General features: G+C 42.3%; 2 protein-coding genes across 11 annotated transcripts in view; both read left to right on the top strand.

The window, feature by feature from the left end:
• LOC117135565 overlaps window positions 1-3,118 on the top strand; it is a 33,838-nt gene extending 30,720 nt beyond the window's left edge. For 3 of the 9 annotated variants that reach the window (XM_033295872.1, XM_033295874.1, XM_033295878.1), the window contains 2 exons: window positions 169-282; window positions 335-3,118. In XM_033295872.1, the coding sequence (XP_033151763.1) occupies window positions 169-282; window positions 335-413 (193 nt within the window). In that variant the 3' untranslated portion in view covers window positions 414-3,118. Of the gene's footprint in view, window positions 1-13; window positions 42-168; window positions 283-334 lie in introns of all 9 variants that reach the window. The other 6 variants (XM_033295873.1, XM_033295875.1, XM_033295880.1 and 3 more) reach the window with 3 other exon arrangements.
• A 3,294-nt stretch (window positions 3,119-6,412) lies between these two features.
• LOC117137003 (protein Wnt-2) lies at window positions 6,413-15,558 on the top strand. 2 transcript variants are annotated; one of them, XM_033298189.1, is made up of 5 exons: window positions 6,413-7,480; window positions 13,538-13,755; window positions 14,288-14,571; window positions 14,637-14,824; window positions 15,102-15,558. In XM_033298189.1, the coding sequence occupies exons 1-5, from the start codon at window positions 7,425-7,427 to the stop codon at window positions 15,412-15,414; spliced, it is 1,059 nt and encodes a 352-aa protein (XP_033154080.1). In that variant the 5' UTR covers window positions 6,413-7,424; the 3' UTR covers window positions 15,415-15,558. The 2 variants fall into 2 exon arrangements, with proteins under 2 accessions (XP_033154080.1, XP_033154081.1); XM_033298190.1 differs by having other exon boundaries at window positions 13,543-13,755.
• Window positions 15,559-15,724: the final 166 nt, after the last annotated feature.

Raw genomic sequence — 15,724 nt, forward strand, 5'->3', positions numbered from 1 at the left:
TATTGCACGCAAGCATTTGGGATGGCAATTTGGCGACTGTGGTAAGGCCGTGTGTATAGTTATGGTTTCTTTCTAGCTTTGAGTTCTTTTACTAATTTTTATACATTTTAAAATATTATTTTTGCATCTTTTTTGTTTTTGAATTTAATTCATTTTGTAACTCAACAGACTACAGAAAGAGCGAGCCGAAAAAGAGAAGCTGGTGCACCAACGCAGGGCGGAATACCTTCAAAACTTGCAGTTTCAAGGGCAGCAGGAAATGTTGGTGTGCCACGAAAATAAGTGAGTCAATTGATATTATTTAATGATTCCAAACTAATATGCCACCTTTTTGTAGCATTTCTGCGCCAAGCAGTGGCAACACCAATGCGAGCAACAACAACAATCTACACCAAATACAATCCAATCAGTGAGGGTCAACTGAGTGAATCTTAGACATAGGAACAAGCTGCACGGTTCCATAAGAATTTATGAATAGCTTTAACAACCGAGTGAAACTTTCTACTTTCGTATTTGCTCCGATTAGGAAAAACAATCCCAAGCACCTCTGTAGTGAAACTTTGTTTCAAACTCTCTTTTACACAGACAACAAACGTTCTAAATTAGTAGCAAATACCTGCACTTTAACTAATTTGCCTAACGAATTTTAAGAATCACACATTATTTTCGAAGTGAATGTAGCTTAGGCTAGAGGTCTTTTAAGGTATTACTTAAAGCTAAACTTAACTGAAGATCGGACTCCAGGGAGAAGATGATAACGCAATTTTTCCATTTGTCAACTCGAAAGAACTTATTACTGAAGCCTTTAAAAACTTTTTAACTCCAATTGTAGTAAAAAAAAGTAGCCTGCTATATATACATATTATATACATACAATTTAAACCAATATTACGCATGTGTATGCATCTATATAGTTACATTTGTATATAGATATTGCCTAACTAACTAAATTCTAGTCTATTTTAACGTACTACCAAGCTCTGCGATGCGACTATGCTTGTCTCTAAAGCAAAAGCAAAATACAAAAAGAACGAAAACCTATAAATTTAATCCTCGATACTAACTAGATGCTAACTGCTCTTTAGGTTTAATCATAAGACTCCACTGAAAGTCCAAAGTTGTTGTTGATTTCTAAAATCAATTTCGTGTGGAGAGCGCAGCAGATATCGATTTATCATAATTCAAAGAAAGTAAACCCTATTCTAATTTCTAATACGCAAGTACTTAATTCGATAATGTGTACTAAGTCTTAACTTATCTGACTATACAGACTAAGCCTAGCTAATAATAGTATAAATCACAGGAATGGTTAATGTGTTGCGTGGGCACACATCCAAATCAAAGTGCAGTCAGTCAGATGAACTGATGATAGTTATTGGATACATGGAATTTCCGACTTTTTGCTGCTGCAAACCCATTAACCGATTGATCGCACCAGTCAATCTTAACTGCTTGAATGAATACACAGCCAAACACACAAAAAGAAGCAAGAGAGAAAAGTTTTTAAACTAAATGTAACAATAAATGAATTTTTGTAAATTATTTTTGTCCGTCCACATTGTTAGCTTTCATAACATACCAACAAGAACATATATACTTACAAATATACATTATATATAATAGAGAAAGAGCCGATACTGATTCGAAAACTCAAGAAACAATTTTTAAAGGATCGTTCTAGTTCAAGTTAATAAACACTGGCGATAGAAGTATGTATATAAACCAGCTCCAAAACTATGTCCTGCACGTAGAAATGGACACACTTACCTCTAGCAGTCCCAAACCAGATAAAATAGAAACCAAAAAACCAAACTCACAAAAACCCAAGTGCAAATAAAGCAACTTCAAGTGCGAGAATGTGAAATCTGCGTATTGCGATGTGCAAATGGGCTGTAAGTTAACTTTTACTCGACGAATGTTTGTCACAACCAGATGCGCAGCTGTTGACTATGGGTGGGATTTAGATCTATCACATTGTTAACTATTAAACTACGAACTATTATACTTAATTCGCACTATTATTACTCTACGAATACGAAACTTTGATTGCATTTTGCTCTAACTTAACTATGTATAAATCTGATTAACTGATTCGAAATGAAGACTAAATACGATTTCACTACTCAACTGACTTAAGAATTGCAATCAATTTTGTTAACTGTTTAGGCAGGGTGTTAAACATATACCAGCTGAATACTAAATCCAATTAATTGCAATATTTGCACATACTACACACACTGGACACGCTCTGGCTCACAAAAAGAACACACACAGATACACAATTTGTAAACCTCAAAGTAGCAACCTGAGTGTGTTTTAATGGAAGGAAGTCTTTTTAGATAGAGGGAGGCCAAAAGGCAAAGAAAACTTAAGTACCTTAAGCCAATTGGCACTAAAACTAAACTTAATTCTAACAAACAATTATAAATACCTACAACAGACTATGTATCTATATCGAAGTGGGTGTCTGCGAACGTAGGGCATTTCCCCCAAGCTAGTTTTGTTTGTACTTTTTTCCCTTCAACTGAACTAAATCTAATGCAACACCAAAATTGTTGATATCTAACGAAACTATACAATAGGAAAACTATTCTAGCTAATGTAATTGGATATTCAGTACTCACATATCTGTTAGATAATTTATACCTATCTTCGTCCTAATAGAACTTTTAAGTGCGGCGCATGTACGAAACCAGCATTCTTCTTCAACTTCAACTAGATAACACTAACCTACCATCCAACTTTGTCCCCAGAAATCCAAAATCAGCTACTTAAACTGTTTGTTTCCGACTTTCAGCTTAGTAGAGCAGCAAATAGGAACGGATATGAAACTGTTAACTGAACTTTTAAGCGAAATATACCTAGAGTGTAACCTTTTTAAATATTATACCTTACTTGTATGGGATACTTAGCATGAACTATACACATATATCGGAAAACTAAAGAATGTTTAACAAATCAACGTATTATATGTATATGTACAGACACAGACACTGATACACCCTAACCACATACGAAACATAGAGTTATATATATATATACATATATATTGTAAAACGACTTTCCAGTTTCTGTAAAATTGTAATTACATCCAATAAAGTTTAATTCAACACTTTAACTGGTCCTTGTGCATTTCCTGGGCCAAATTCCTCTCTTCTCGCCGTCCTGACAAACCAATTAGTAATCAATTTGTCTAAGTGACCAGCTGGCGCCAGTCATTATCAATGAATTGTCCTTAGCGCTAACCCTATCGGTCCGAGAAAGTATCTGCAGGTAGGAAAGAAAAAAGGAAACCTCCAGCTGCTTGGGTCAACGCGCATTTCCTTTTTTCCCAGTTTTCCTTTTGCACCTTCTCGTTTTTTTCTGGTTCAGCTCAATTAACACTTGCTGCGTGGCGGGGGTGAGGATGAGCTAATGGGGCGTAGATACATCTGTATCTGCTGGCTGCGTTGTTTCGTAATTACGAGCACAATGCAAAATGCCAAGGCGTTCGCAGTGTCTTGTTAATAAATCGACCTGCTCTCGGCTCTCGACCTTTGCCACTGCCTGAAATCGGATGCTGCGTTGGCTGCGTTTTCCGCTTTTCCAGCTCAACTTACACTTGTTTATGGGCAATCGTAGTTAAGTCCAAAAAATCATTTTCCGAATGCGATTTTCTCGCTGCTCGGCGGACGAATCGCCTCACTGGCTGCCTGGTTGCCTGGCTATTTGGTTTGGTTTGGCTGCTTGACATTCGGTCTGTCAGCGGAAGCTGGGTGTAATGTGAAACCAAGCGTTGCCCTCCACTAGCGCTTTCCAGCCGCAACAATAAACACCGAAAGCAATTCTCCTCCACGCTCTGCATTTTTATTGTATTTCGGTTTTTGGTAAAGTTGTTGTTTAGCTGGAATTTTCGGGCCATTCTCGATTGTTTCGTGTCGGTGCTTTGTTTTTGTGTATTTTATACATTATTTTATGGTCATTGAGTGACGCTGCCACTGGAGTGGCGTAAGCCGGCTTCAATTCATTGAAAAGACCAAAGATATCCAATAAAATGTCGAATGGGTTTTTTAACTCCTAGTTTTATGGCACGTAATTAGGTTAGTCTACTTAAATGTAAAATATTTCAATCATTAAAAAGTCAAAGAATAAACAAAGGGCTATATATAAACTTTCTACTCCATTGTTCCTATTTACCTACCAAAATTAAAATTAATTTAGTACGCGATAAGACGCCAAAGAAAAAACGAAAGACTTAAACAAAAAACTTGAAGTAAGATTTTAATGAATCTCTATGCATATGCATATTTGTAAAATGAAAAACATAGGCAGTAGGAGGTGGAAACAAAAATTTTTTTAAATATATTATATTTATCAATAAAATAAATAAAATAATTTATTCAAAGTGCTTTTGCAATTACGGAAAAATCTTAGAGTATTCGTAGTGCAAAAGCTGGCCATAACAATAGCTTAAAAACATAAAAATATAGTTTTAATGTAACTTTTAATATGCATGGGCTTTGAGCAACTAAAGTGCAAATCACACAGAGATTAAAACAATACATGAAAAACCAACTATCCTCGAAATTGTTGATACAATGTTGCCAGCGACATTTTCACGCTGCTGCGGCTAATCAACAATCGATTCGCTGCCATAAAGATACTTTGGTGGGGCTATAAAACAATTATCTGGAATTTAAAAGTCTTGGCACACAATAAAGAATGTGTAGTATAAGTACTTGAGCCAGCAACTCCGTCTGCAATCTGGGTCAGGCTAAACTAAGCTCCGATTGAAGTACGGATACTTATGGCAGCCGGAGACGAATGCAATTTCCGATAATTGACGTCAACCATTATTGGGACTAGCAGCACATCATCCAAGTGAGTCAGACCTAAGTCTGGCTAAAACCAAGTAAACAACAATGGTTGTTCAATTGTTTTCGAGCCTGAGCCGCGAGCACCTGTTTATTGTTAGCTGTCAGCGCTTTCCACAAAACTGTTTAAATTAACTTAATTGCATTTAATAGTCTGCCGACGAGTGTTACTCGACTCCAAATGCACTAAACACATCTTGTAGCCCGTCAAGATAGCGAATTCCTGTGCTCTCTGGCCAGGAATTAGCATAAATGACATATCAATTAAGGCGACACTCGTATCCGAGAAATGCATTAGATGGTGTTGGCCGAAGGTATTAGCCACTCCTCCCTCCTTTTGGCCACTCAGCTACCGTGTGCCGAAGTGTTCGCTGCCAAAGTGAAGAAGCCGAGGCGCGTGGAAAATAAAAAATGAACAATTTTGCCAGCTAGCCAAGAGGCGGACTGTAAATAACCGACAATAAATCACTTTGAACAAATGTTCAAAAACAATTTGTAAAACTGCAAACTGCAGCAATCGCATCTCAAGCTGGAGTCAACGCAACTAGTTATAAATTTGGCACAAAAAAACGCCACTTTGATGAACATGATTTGTGTTTTGTTCGACACGCTGACAAATCACCAAAAGCACCCATGGGACCATGAAGATTCGATCACTTTCCGAAGAGGAGCCACAGCATTTAGGCACTCTAAAAATTCTGCAGCGAGGGAAACACGACTTTTACCCACATAATTGATTTGATTGCCGATGAAAGTTGTTTCCCCCCAAAAAAGGCCAGACCATCAAATTGAGGTCTGCGTCATTATCATTCAGCCAAAAGCCGAGTCACGTGCAGGATCGCTTATTAGCCATCGTTGAAGAATCGCTTTAAAAGCGGCCTGTCGAACTTCATCGAACAGAGCTCCAACATGCTGGACGAACTTGTTCGCATCGAACTTGGTTTGGTTTATACCTGAGTTGCGGCTTGAGTTTTAGTTCGATTGTCCTGTTCAAACTCAAATTAATATTAATAGGTTTAACTACCTGATATCTAATGGTCTTCTGCAGTAAAACAGTTCCGTTTGTATATAAACAGATTGTAAACTTTCTTCAGATTTTCTTTCATAAAAAGATGACCTCTCGAATTTAATTCAAAGCCAGTAGAAATACATAGGAACATTCATTTAAAACAACAATTATTATTTAAAACAACAGTTCTTTACAATTTCAACAATGGAGTCGATACAGACATGTGTGAGGATCTGAACTAGATTTATTAATAATCCTTCCAGTTTTCAAACAAGATTTTGAAAGTGGAGTAGTAGTAGTAGTACTTGATCAGGATAACAAGCTGGGAAACTATAAGATCTCGAATATTTAAATTAATCATCAACAATAATAAAAAACAAAACCGAGATTCAATTGGCTGAACGGTTTTTTGAAAACGTGCATTTGAACACGGCATCCGAAAAACCTTTTAACCACTTAAACCTCGTCGAACTGCAACTTGTTGGCCAAGTGAGTGAGGTCGTGTGTTGATAGTTTTCGAGTTTGGAGTCCGCTCAGTTCTTATACGACACTCGCGCCCGTCGGTCGAGCGATCACTTAGTACCTCTCCACTCGACAAAGTCGGAACGATTCACATCCATCTCGGCGTTCCTGGACCACTCCGATTGTCGGCTTGGCTCTTTAATTGCGTCACTAATGAGCTGCATTTATGTTAATCTCCGCACCCGGGACGTCTAAGCGCTACACGATCCCAAGATTTGGGATCTTCGCAGCATTCGGCATTCGGCACTTCTTGTGCTTTTCTTTTTTGGTAGTTTTCACCTGCTGAGCCGTTTATGGTTATTGCCGCAATTCCGTTGTGACAGTCGGAGGCGCTTTATCATAAATTAAAAAATCGTGTAGTCGGCGAGGGACCGCTGGACCGCTGGACCACTGGACAGCTGGACCGATGGACAGCCCCGCCCCCTGATATCCACTGATGGATGATGTTGCCGCTGATGGCAGTTTCGGCTCTGAGTTATGGCCAAGTCGGGCCAAGCCGGAGATTTGCATGAATGAAACGCACGCGTTGCCCGAAAACTGTTTGGTGATCCGATCTCGCGATGACTTAATTGAAACGCCGCTGGCTGGAGCAGAAGAAGGTGTTAATTAGCATACGAACAAATGGACAAAAGCTCGCGTGTATTTTGTATATTTCGTATATTGTATTTCGGTATTCGATCGTCGGTCTTGTCTTCGGTTTTGGATTTGGATTTGGTCATATTCGCAGAGTGTATTGAATGCTGTCGTCTGCGTTTTCGGTTCATTAATAACAACAGAGCCGATCGTACGGGGTTCACTTCTAATAGTTCGATTCTCGGCTCCAATGACGGCGTTTTATGGCTGAAAACAAAGGCCCTGCGGAATTGTGGAATTGTGGAACTGTGGAAATCGGAGCCTGCTAAGCTCAGCAGAAACGAGAAAGGAAGGGAAATTAAGCCTCGAATGCATTGAGTATTGAGACTTTTAGTGCGAATAGAATATGATGATAGTGCCAGCTGCTGGGCTCGAATTCGTGTTGTGTGCCTCGGATTTGCATCGTCATGTGGAAAATACATAACAAGCTCTTAATCTACATACTCTGGATTATGGAAATAAGGTATAGTAGCCCCATAAACGGTATGCCCATTAACTTTAACGGCCAAACAGTTATGCCATGCTAATGCCATGATCCCAAGGCGCTGTTAGGTTGGGTTGGGTTTTTCATTCGGTTTTCTTTGCACTTCCTGCGGCCTTTCCTTTTATCGCTGACAGATCTGCACGAGTTGACAACTCTTTCGTTGCCTTTCGCCATATCGCGCACATCGCCGGACACGATCGCTAATTTTATCTGCGAAGCCACGGCGCGATGTATGTTAAATCCTTATCGAACGCCCAAACAGTAAACGCCTCGTTCTATATGGTTGTTGCTGGCCGATCGAAAGTTACGGGGGGCGCTGGAAAACGCTGGAAAAAATCTCATTAAAATTGGCAATTAAATGGCAGGCAGCAAGTAAGGCACAAAACTGACAGAAAGACAGCGGTCTCTCATTTGTAGCGAGGAGCAGCTAAGAGTCGCGTCTAAAATCGGATTGGGGCGGTAGGCGGGGCTGCGACAACTGGAAATCAATTTTTGCCATAAACTCATCAACGTGCCTCTGCCGCTATGTGTGTGTCTCTGTGTGTGTGCTTCAACTGCTATCTAATTGCCTTGATGCAGTTGCAGTTGCAATAAGTTGAGTGTATCTCAAAGATACGCGGTGTGCTCCCCCCACCACTTTCTGTGTTTTATACCCTCGAAGAAGGTATTTTGATTTTGGTGAAATGCTTGGAAAGGATACGTGATCTTAAATTCAAGAATTACTTGGTCTGTTTTCTTTATATAATTTCGTATTTTCTTATATCTTATATCTTATTTTAAAATTCCAATTTAATGTATATAATTTCGTAATATAAAAGTTCAATCCATTTAAGGCAAAAAGTAATTCATTTTGAATGAGCTAACTCTATAGTAGTTTTAGATAAAGACATATTATTTAACGATTGTTGTAACAGCAAGGGCATATGCACTTCCGATTGACCAATTTAGCTCCTCTTCTGGCTTTCATTCCCTTCCTGTCAGTGGGCTGGTCTTGTGGGCAGAGCTTCGCCGAACAGAACCTGAAGTTCACCGAAAAAAAACCAAAAACCTTCAAAGGGTCTTAACCCAGAAATGCTTAGCTCGTGTAATTGAGGTTACTGCAATTTCAAGGCAGGAAACCAGCTGCATCCTCCAGATACATCTCGTTCTCGTACTCGTACTCGTGCTCTTACATGGACAATTGGAACGCATGAACGTGCAGACAAACGCTCAAATTGCGATCAAGATCACTCTGCGCCAGTTGTGGCTGCATTTACAAGCCCAAAATGGCATAAACTCTTGCCTGTTGCCAGTTGCAAGTTGCCCGGCTGCCAAGTTGCAAGGTTTCCACGTTTCCCAGGCCAACCTGCAGAATTGAGTCTCTGTGCGGGAGCCGTCGGCGCGGTGGTCGAGGAATCTGTGCCTGGTCTGGTCACTGGTCGGCTGGCATTGTTGGCGCATTTTGCTCTTACCATTTTTCTGCGGCTATGGATGAGTGATCGACTGCAAACCTCAAAGCCCAAACAAAACTATCTGCGTTGATCTGTTTGCCAGGGCGTGATGGGATGGGATGGGATTGGACGGAATGGGAGGGAATTGGATGGCAAGGGCGGGAGCGGTTGCCCGACTGGCTAACTGCCTGAGTGGCCATTCGACCACTTGGTCTCTGCCAATTGTCCATGACGAACGATCCGTTTTGGCTTTTACCTGTTACATGGCCACGGCATGCGCACACTGAGCGAAAAAGAGTTGGATGGGCTTACGCACAAACTTACACATTCTGTATATATATCTTTAACATTATTTTAAGTGATCCATTATAATGGTAGAAACGTTCTAAACCCATAAGAACTTGGAACGATTTGAACTATGCTTAAAGTATGACCAATAACCTTCTATCAATGATGGTATTTTCCCAGCCTGCACGCACCTTTTCTCTCAGTGCCGTACATATGTCTTTCTCTGGTCAATTACGTCGTCGTTTTTGTGGCCAGGATGGCCAGCAATTGTTGCCGGCCGTTTGTCTGAGCGTGGCAGCGACATTTTTCTTGGCCATGACCATGGTTCGCCCAGCTCCGCTCCGCTGCTCCTTGCTGCCTCCGACCGCCTCCTCCCTGCTCTCCCCTTGGGAATATTTGTGTTTTATTGATGGCATGTTGAACAGCCTTTATGGGTTTTCGGTTTGTCCGCTCCCACCGCCGACCACTCCTTCCCAGCCCCGCCCACTTTACATGCAGCTGTAGAGCAAAGCTGTTTTATCAGCGCACACAAAACTTTCAAATGCCCCGAAAACCGAGGGACAGAGGGATGAAGAGTGGGGACAGAGGGATCGAGGGACCGCAATGAACATTTTTCCCTGGACCAACGCATTGTTTTGGCCGGATTAAGGCGCCTTTGTTGCTTCCGCCTCCAATTGGCGCTTGACTGTTGGCCCAACTTCGGCTGTGTGCCTGTTATGGCCATGGAGGAGGAGTAGTAAAAGAGTCCGAGGAGGGCCATGAACATGTCAGCAAGGCATGTAATTACCAGACGGAGCGCCGGCCATATATATCTGCCTGCTATTGGAGGCGCTACTGGTCAAGACCAAGTCTCGCGTTTCCATGGATAGCCAGGCCCAAACAACAGCCGCCTGCGCAGCGGTGGGTCGAAACTATTTGGTCGACTAGATTCGCACAATTATGACAGGGCCCTAGCCCCACGTCCGTGGATAAAGCCGGGGTATTGCGGCTATCGGGGATCACCGGTTGCTGCAGTGCTGCAGTGCTGCAGTGGGGAGCAGGCTGCTACGCCTGCGCGTGAAAATATTAAAGTCATATTTTTATGAGGCTCCGAAGTGCGCATTAAGTTAGCGTTTCTGGGTTTTTAGTTTTCCTTGCTGCTGCTGCTGCTGCCGATGCTGTTGGCTTGGAGCTTGTTATTGGCCATTTATGCTGCTTGCGGCCAACTCATAAGTGGCTGCGCTTCGGCTGCCGCTGAATTATGCACCAGGCTTAATCCATTTTTAATGAGTCCACGTCGTCGTGGCAAATATTTTTGCGCAAATTAGTGCCAGAGGAATCACCAATTTGTCGGACAGCAGAAGCCATAAGACTGTCAATGGAACTAGTTTGGCATTTTGTAAATGCCAGCTCTATTTGGGATTCGCTGGAAGGGGGTGCCTGGCGGAGGCGGAAGTGGTATCAAGTTCAGGGCAGGTCCTTGCTCTTACGCAGCACAAAGGGTCGCGATGCGAGTGGGAACCCCGATATAGAACCAGAGATAAATGAAGAAGTAAAGCAGTCCAAGGACTGCGACAATAAAGGGGTACTCCAGCAAACAAAGCGCAAATCAAGCACACGTGACTCGGATTCTTTGAGGGCCTGAAGATCATGGAGTGGATTGGGATAGGCTTTACACAGAGAGAAACAAGGGGATGACGATATCCCAAGATAGAAGGGCAATAATGCAAAAATAAGACACCTGTAGTTTACTAGAAAGTTAATAAGTATTTTTAATATTTATTTAACTCTAAATACCTCAAGATTTATACAGCTTTATCGTAGATCTATTAGCAAATAGCGTCATTGCTCCACATGTGACTTCATTTTTAATCTATAATACTTCATAATAATTTACCTCATTGTCTCGGTTAAGCATCACAAAATGTATAAACAGATACAGATACAAATAGTTGAATCTCAATTAAAATTAGTATTATAAAAGCGTGCAGCTCGCCCAATTTTCTCGCTGTGCATAGGTCTGGAACTGAAATCTGTTCTGGTAATGGCGATGATGATGATGATGAAATTGTCGGCGTTGACATGCAACAGGCAAACAGCAGACGGGCGGGCCAAGCGACAAATTAAATAAAGCAGCTAAAAACAAAAGGGTTGCGAGGAGCTGGAGATGGCCGCCTTGATTGCCGGCTTTTGAGTTTTGGAGTACTATATACCCTCCACCATATTTATCGTGGTGGGGTGCGGGGGACGTGACGGTCACGCTGGGCGAACGCACGTAAAAGCTATTGACTGAATGAGCGACTGGCTGACTGACTGACTGACTGACTGATTGGTTGACTGACTGGCCGAGCGGATGCGCTGACAGATCGATCGCGTATTTCGGGCCAACTTTGGCCACAGAGTCGGTTGAAGGTCTGCGGTGCCTTGCTTTTGGCCCTGTTAAACGGGCCTAATTATTAGTTTAACCACCAATTTCCCCGTCGATCGTCGACGCTCAACTCCAGTTTGAGCCATGTTAACAGCGTGTTCGACAAAACTGCAACAACAAAAGCGATCCCATATCAGAAATCAGCGTTCGACCATCGACATTTTGCCGAGGGTTTAAGCTCATGTCTTCGTGCTCCTCTGCGGTTGGTAAAATGTGTAATTTCTGTAAATTGATTTAATTGCTGCGTTTAAGAGTGCCTCGTAAGCTGGAGCTCCAGAGCTCCACTTGGAGTTGGAGTTGGAGCTGGAGTTGGAGCTGGAGTTGGAGACACTCGAGTGGCAGGTATCGAAAGCCATTTACATTTGTGGACACGTAGAGAAATATATGTTGGATGTGGACTACAGAAGAAACTTAAATATATCAGGAAATGGAATGTCACCAGCTTATTTTCTAATTTAAACATGATACATAAGAAATGGTATCAAATTTTTAGATAAAGCTAAGTATTTCTGTATGTTTGTTGTATTTTAAATATTCAGGCTTCGTTTATAACAAAAATCAATTGTTTAGTTGCTAAATTTCGAAGTTAAGCCCTTTAGTTTTCTTATTCGCACCTGTATATGGCTTGCAATCATATCTTATTTCAATAGATGTATATATTTTCCGGTGTAGCCATGTGGCTGGCAATCGAAGTTTACGTTGCATTTGTATTTTAATATCGGGGTTGCCCACCCGTGCGCCAGTTGTTTGGCCCCGGGATGTGTTTCTCTGGCTTTTCCTGGCTGTAACCCGGTCCATGGACAAAAGGCGAGCAGGCGATCGATCGATCGCATGATTATTGCCGCAGCTGTTTGATGCTGATTGGTTTGGCAGCCGCGAGTCGACAGGTTAGACAGCCGACACGTTTCGGGAATGGGTGGGCGGCAGGTGGGAGGCAGGTGGGAGGCAGTGCAGCGCGATTGGAGGAGACAAATATCTGAAATTGGCAATTTGCAACTCATTGTCAAAACTCATTAATCCCATTTGCCATTTTTGACTGCCAGCATTAATTCCGCCATTTAACCCGACAACTCAAGTGGAGCTGCAGCCGAAGCTCAAGAAAACGCGACTTGATTAGACACTCCAGCGAGTCACGACGGATGGCCAAGCTTCTCCATCTCCATCTGCATCTCCGCGCAATTATGGCTAATAATACAGCTGGCGGCTGGGATTTGACTAAAGCTGACAGTACAACGCCCAAGCCCACAGCCACCTGCCACAAATGCACAGGAAGAAAATAACTTGGGGTATAGGTGGACATAGCAAATAAATATACAAATATTTAAAAACACAATGAATAAAACAATAAAAGTCATTTAAGCAATTTTAATCGATTATTAATGAACAAACGGTTTAAATTTCGAAGTACTGTATTTATTCGTATACCCATAGAAATGCTTTGCATTTCCTAATAAAACGGACAAAATAGAGTCCAGACCAAGAACCCAAACATATGAATTCCATATTTACTTAATTTTTCAAGAAAACCCATATAGTTTGATTAATAAATTCCAAATAAATTTGTCCCTGTGCCGCAGACAACTGCAGCGCATTAATCTCGGACAGACTCGACTCGATTGGCTGAGATCTGGAGCTGGGGCTCGCGGCTTGGAGCTCACAGCTCGGAGCAGAGACTGAAGCCTCCAATGGCAAACGAAATGGAAATGCATTCAGCCAGCCCAAAAGAGCCGGCGGCGTTTGCTCGGCACGACTTTTCAGCTTTGCAGCCATTGCCAATCGAACGATCGATTTGGATTGGGATCGATCGATCGATCGATCGGCGTTCGTTTGTCATTTATTTATTTATTTATTTGCCTATTGTGGCTCTACAGGGTGTTATTTATGGTTCTGTTTGTTTTGCCTTCTTGTCAGATTAGTGTCCAGCTTTACATCCGCCATGCTCTGTGGCCGGATTCCGGGCCTGACCCCGGGCCAGCGAAACATGTGCCGCGAGATGCCCGACGCCCTGATCGCCCTGGGCGAGGGCCACCAACTGGGCGCCCAGGAGTGCCAGCACCAGTTCCGGGGACACCGCTGGAACTGCTCGGAGGTGTGGCAGCGCAACGTCTTCGCCCATGTCATACCCACAGGTGAGTGCATCTGCATCTGCATCACAATCCCATTTAGATGCTAACGCCCATGCGGGGTGTCATATATAGTAGTTTCCATTCGAAGTGCATCCATTATTTCTTTCAAGTAAATCGGTAGACAATACAAGTTCAATCTGAATTTCGTTGAAAGAGATATTTCTAAATTGTATATTCATTTTTTGATACAGACTATGATTTATTTCGTTTTAAGTTGTATTCAACCATAATTTCAATAAATAAATTCAGATGCAGTCTTGTTTGTAATAATTTAGCTCAGACCTTGTTAACTTATGAAAAATCGTTCCAAAAGGTACTGTCTTTCCCAATAAACATTATTATTATTGCAATATAACATCTTTCTGCTGTGTATTAACTGGAAGAATTGATTGGTAACTAGTTACCATTTGCTATACTGAATTCTATATAGATTCTAGACCGGTAACTCTAGTACTTAAATAGAAAGTTTCTAATCTATTTTATTTATAGAATACTATTTTTATAATCCAAAGTCTAACCAAATATCGTATTCCAGCTTCTCGTGAGGCTGCCTACACCTATGCGATAGCAAGTGCTGGAGCGGCGTACGCGGTGACCGCCGCCTGTGCCCGCGGCAACATCTCCACCTGCGGCTGTGATGTGCGGCACAAGGCCACGCCCACGGGCGGCGGTACGCCCGACGAGCCCTGGAAGTGGGGTGGCTGCTCGGCGGACGTGGACTTCGGGATGCGGTATGCGCGCAGATTCATGGATGCCCGTGAACTGGAGCGAGACTCCCGCACGCTGATGAACCTGCACAATAACCGGGCAGGGAGAACGGTGCGTATGCATAACATTTAATAATAATTGTGGGCCAATTAATAATTATATCTTTTCCGTTTTAGCTGGTCAAGAAGATGCTGCGCACGGACTGCAAGTGCCATGGCGTCAGTGGCTCCTGCGTGATGAAGACCTGTTGGAAGAGCCTGCCGCCCTTTCGACTGGTCGGCGACAGACTCATGCTGAAGTATCAAAAAGCCAAAACTGTTCAAGCCGTCAAAGGCAAACGTGGACTGAGATTAGTATTAAGCAGGTGAGAAATGGGAATCTTGCAAGAGTTCGAATGATATACAGATGATAATCTAAGGGCAAAAGAAGAATTATAATAAAAATAAAAAAACATATGACTACCTAACATATAACAAATGACTACTGTATCATTAAAGATTATGATAAATTACACTACTAAACAACTTTACACCTTTTTCAATCCAATATGTTTGTTGTGTCTCGTGTAGCATGGTATAATTTCAACACATTTTCGATCCAGCATATTAACACATACCTTTCCCCCTTTTATTTTCTTGCAGAAAGAAGCATGCCGGCACCGCTCGTGCCCAGAAACCGGTCCTCGATTGGCCGAAGCGCATGGAGCTGATCTACCTGGAGGCGTCGCCCAACTACTGCGAGCGGAGTCTGCAGACGGGCAGCCAGGGCACCTCTGGCCGGACCTGCCAGCGGACCGGCCACGGCCCCCAGAGCTGCGACCTGCTCTGCTGTGGGCGTGGCCACAACACGCAGCACATTCGGAGGACCACGCAGTGCCGCTGCCAGTTCCGCTGGTGCTGCGAGGTCAAATGCGACGAGTGCGACGAGAGCTACGAGGAGTTCACCTGTAAATAGACGGGAGCAGATCGCTAGAACTAGGGCTATGTCATAGGAAATGCGTTGATTAAGTATTATGAGAAATGTATTACAACCGCAGCTACGCACCGCGCCACCATACAGACACATTCCAGAATAAACATAACAAGTTAACATACACAACGAACACAGTCTTATTATTAAGTTATAATAATTCAAAGTAGTATTAAAGTTTTCTAAGAAGCGAATCTACTTTAAAAAAGCTAATCTATGTGAGCTGTTTAAGGCTGATACATTCTGATACATATCAGATTTCTTATTCCTTAAAAACTTTTTTCAAAATAATGAG

This window comes from Drosophila mauritiana, chromosome 2R (genome assembly GCF_004382145.1).
Source record: "Drosophila mauritiana strain mau12 chromosome 2R, ASM438214v1, whole genome shotgun sequence".
In the NCBI taxonomy this organism is placed as follows: domain Eukaryota; kingdom Metazoa; phylum Arthropoda; class Insecta; order Diptera; family Drosophilidae; genus Drosophila; species Drosophila mauritiana.

Excerpts from the sequence above, each read along its gene's own strand:
- LOC117137003 (XM_033298189.1), top strand. The coding sequence starts at position 7,425 with ATGTGGAAAATACATAACAAGCTCTTAATCTACATACTCTGGATTATG. Across the intron at positions 7,481-13,537 it reads CTCTGGATTATGGAAATAAG|ATTAGTGTCCAGCTTTACAT; the intron begins GTATAGTAGCCC and ends CCTTCTTGTCAG. Across the intron at positions 14,572-14,636 it reads ATAACCGGGCAGGGAGAACG|CTGGTCAAGAAGATGCTGCG; the intron begins GTGCGTATGCAT and ends TTTCCGTTTTAG.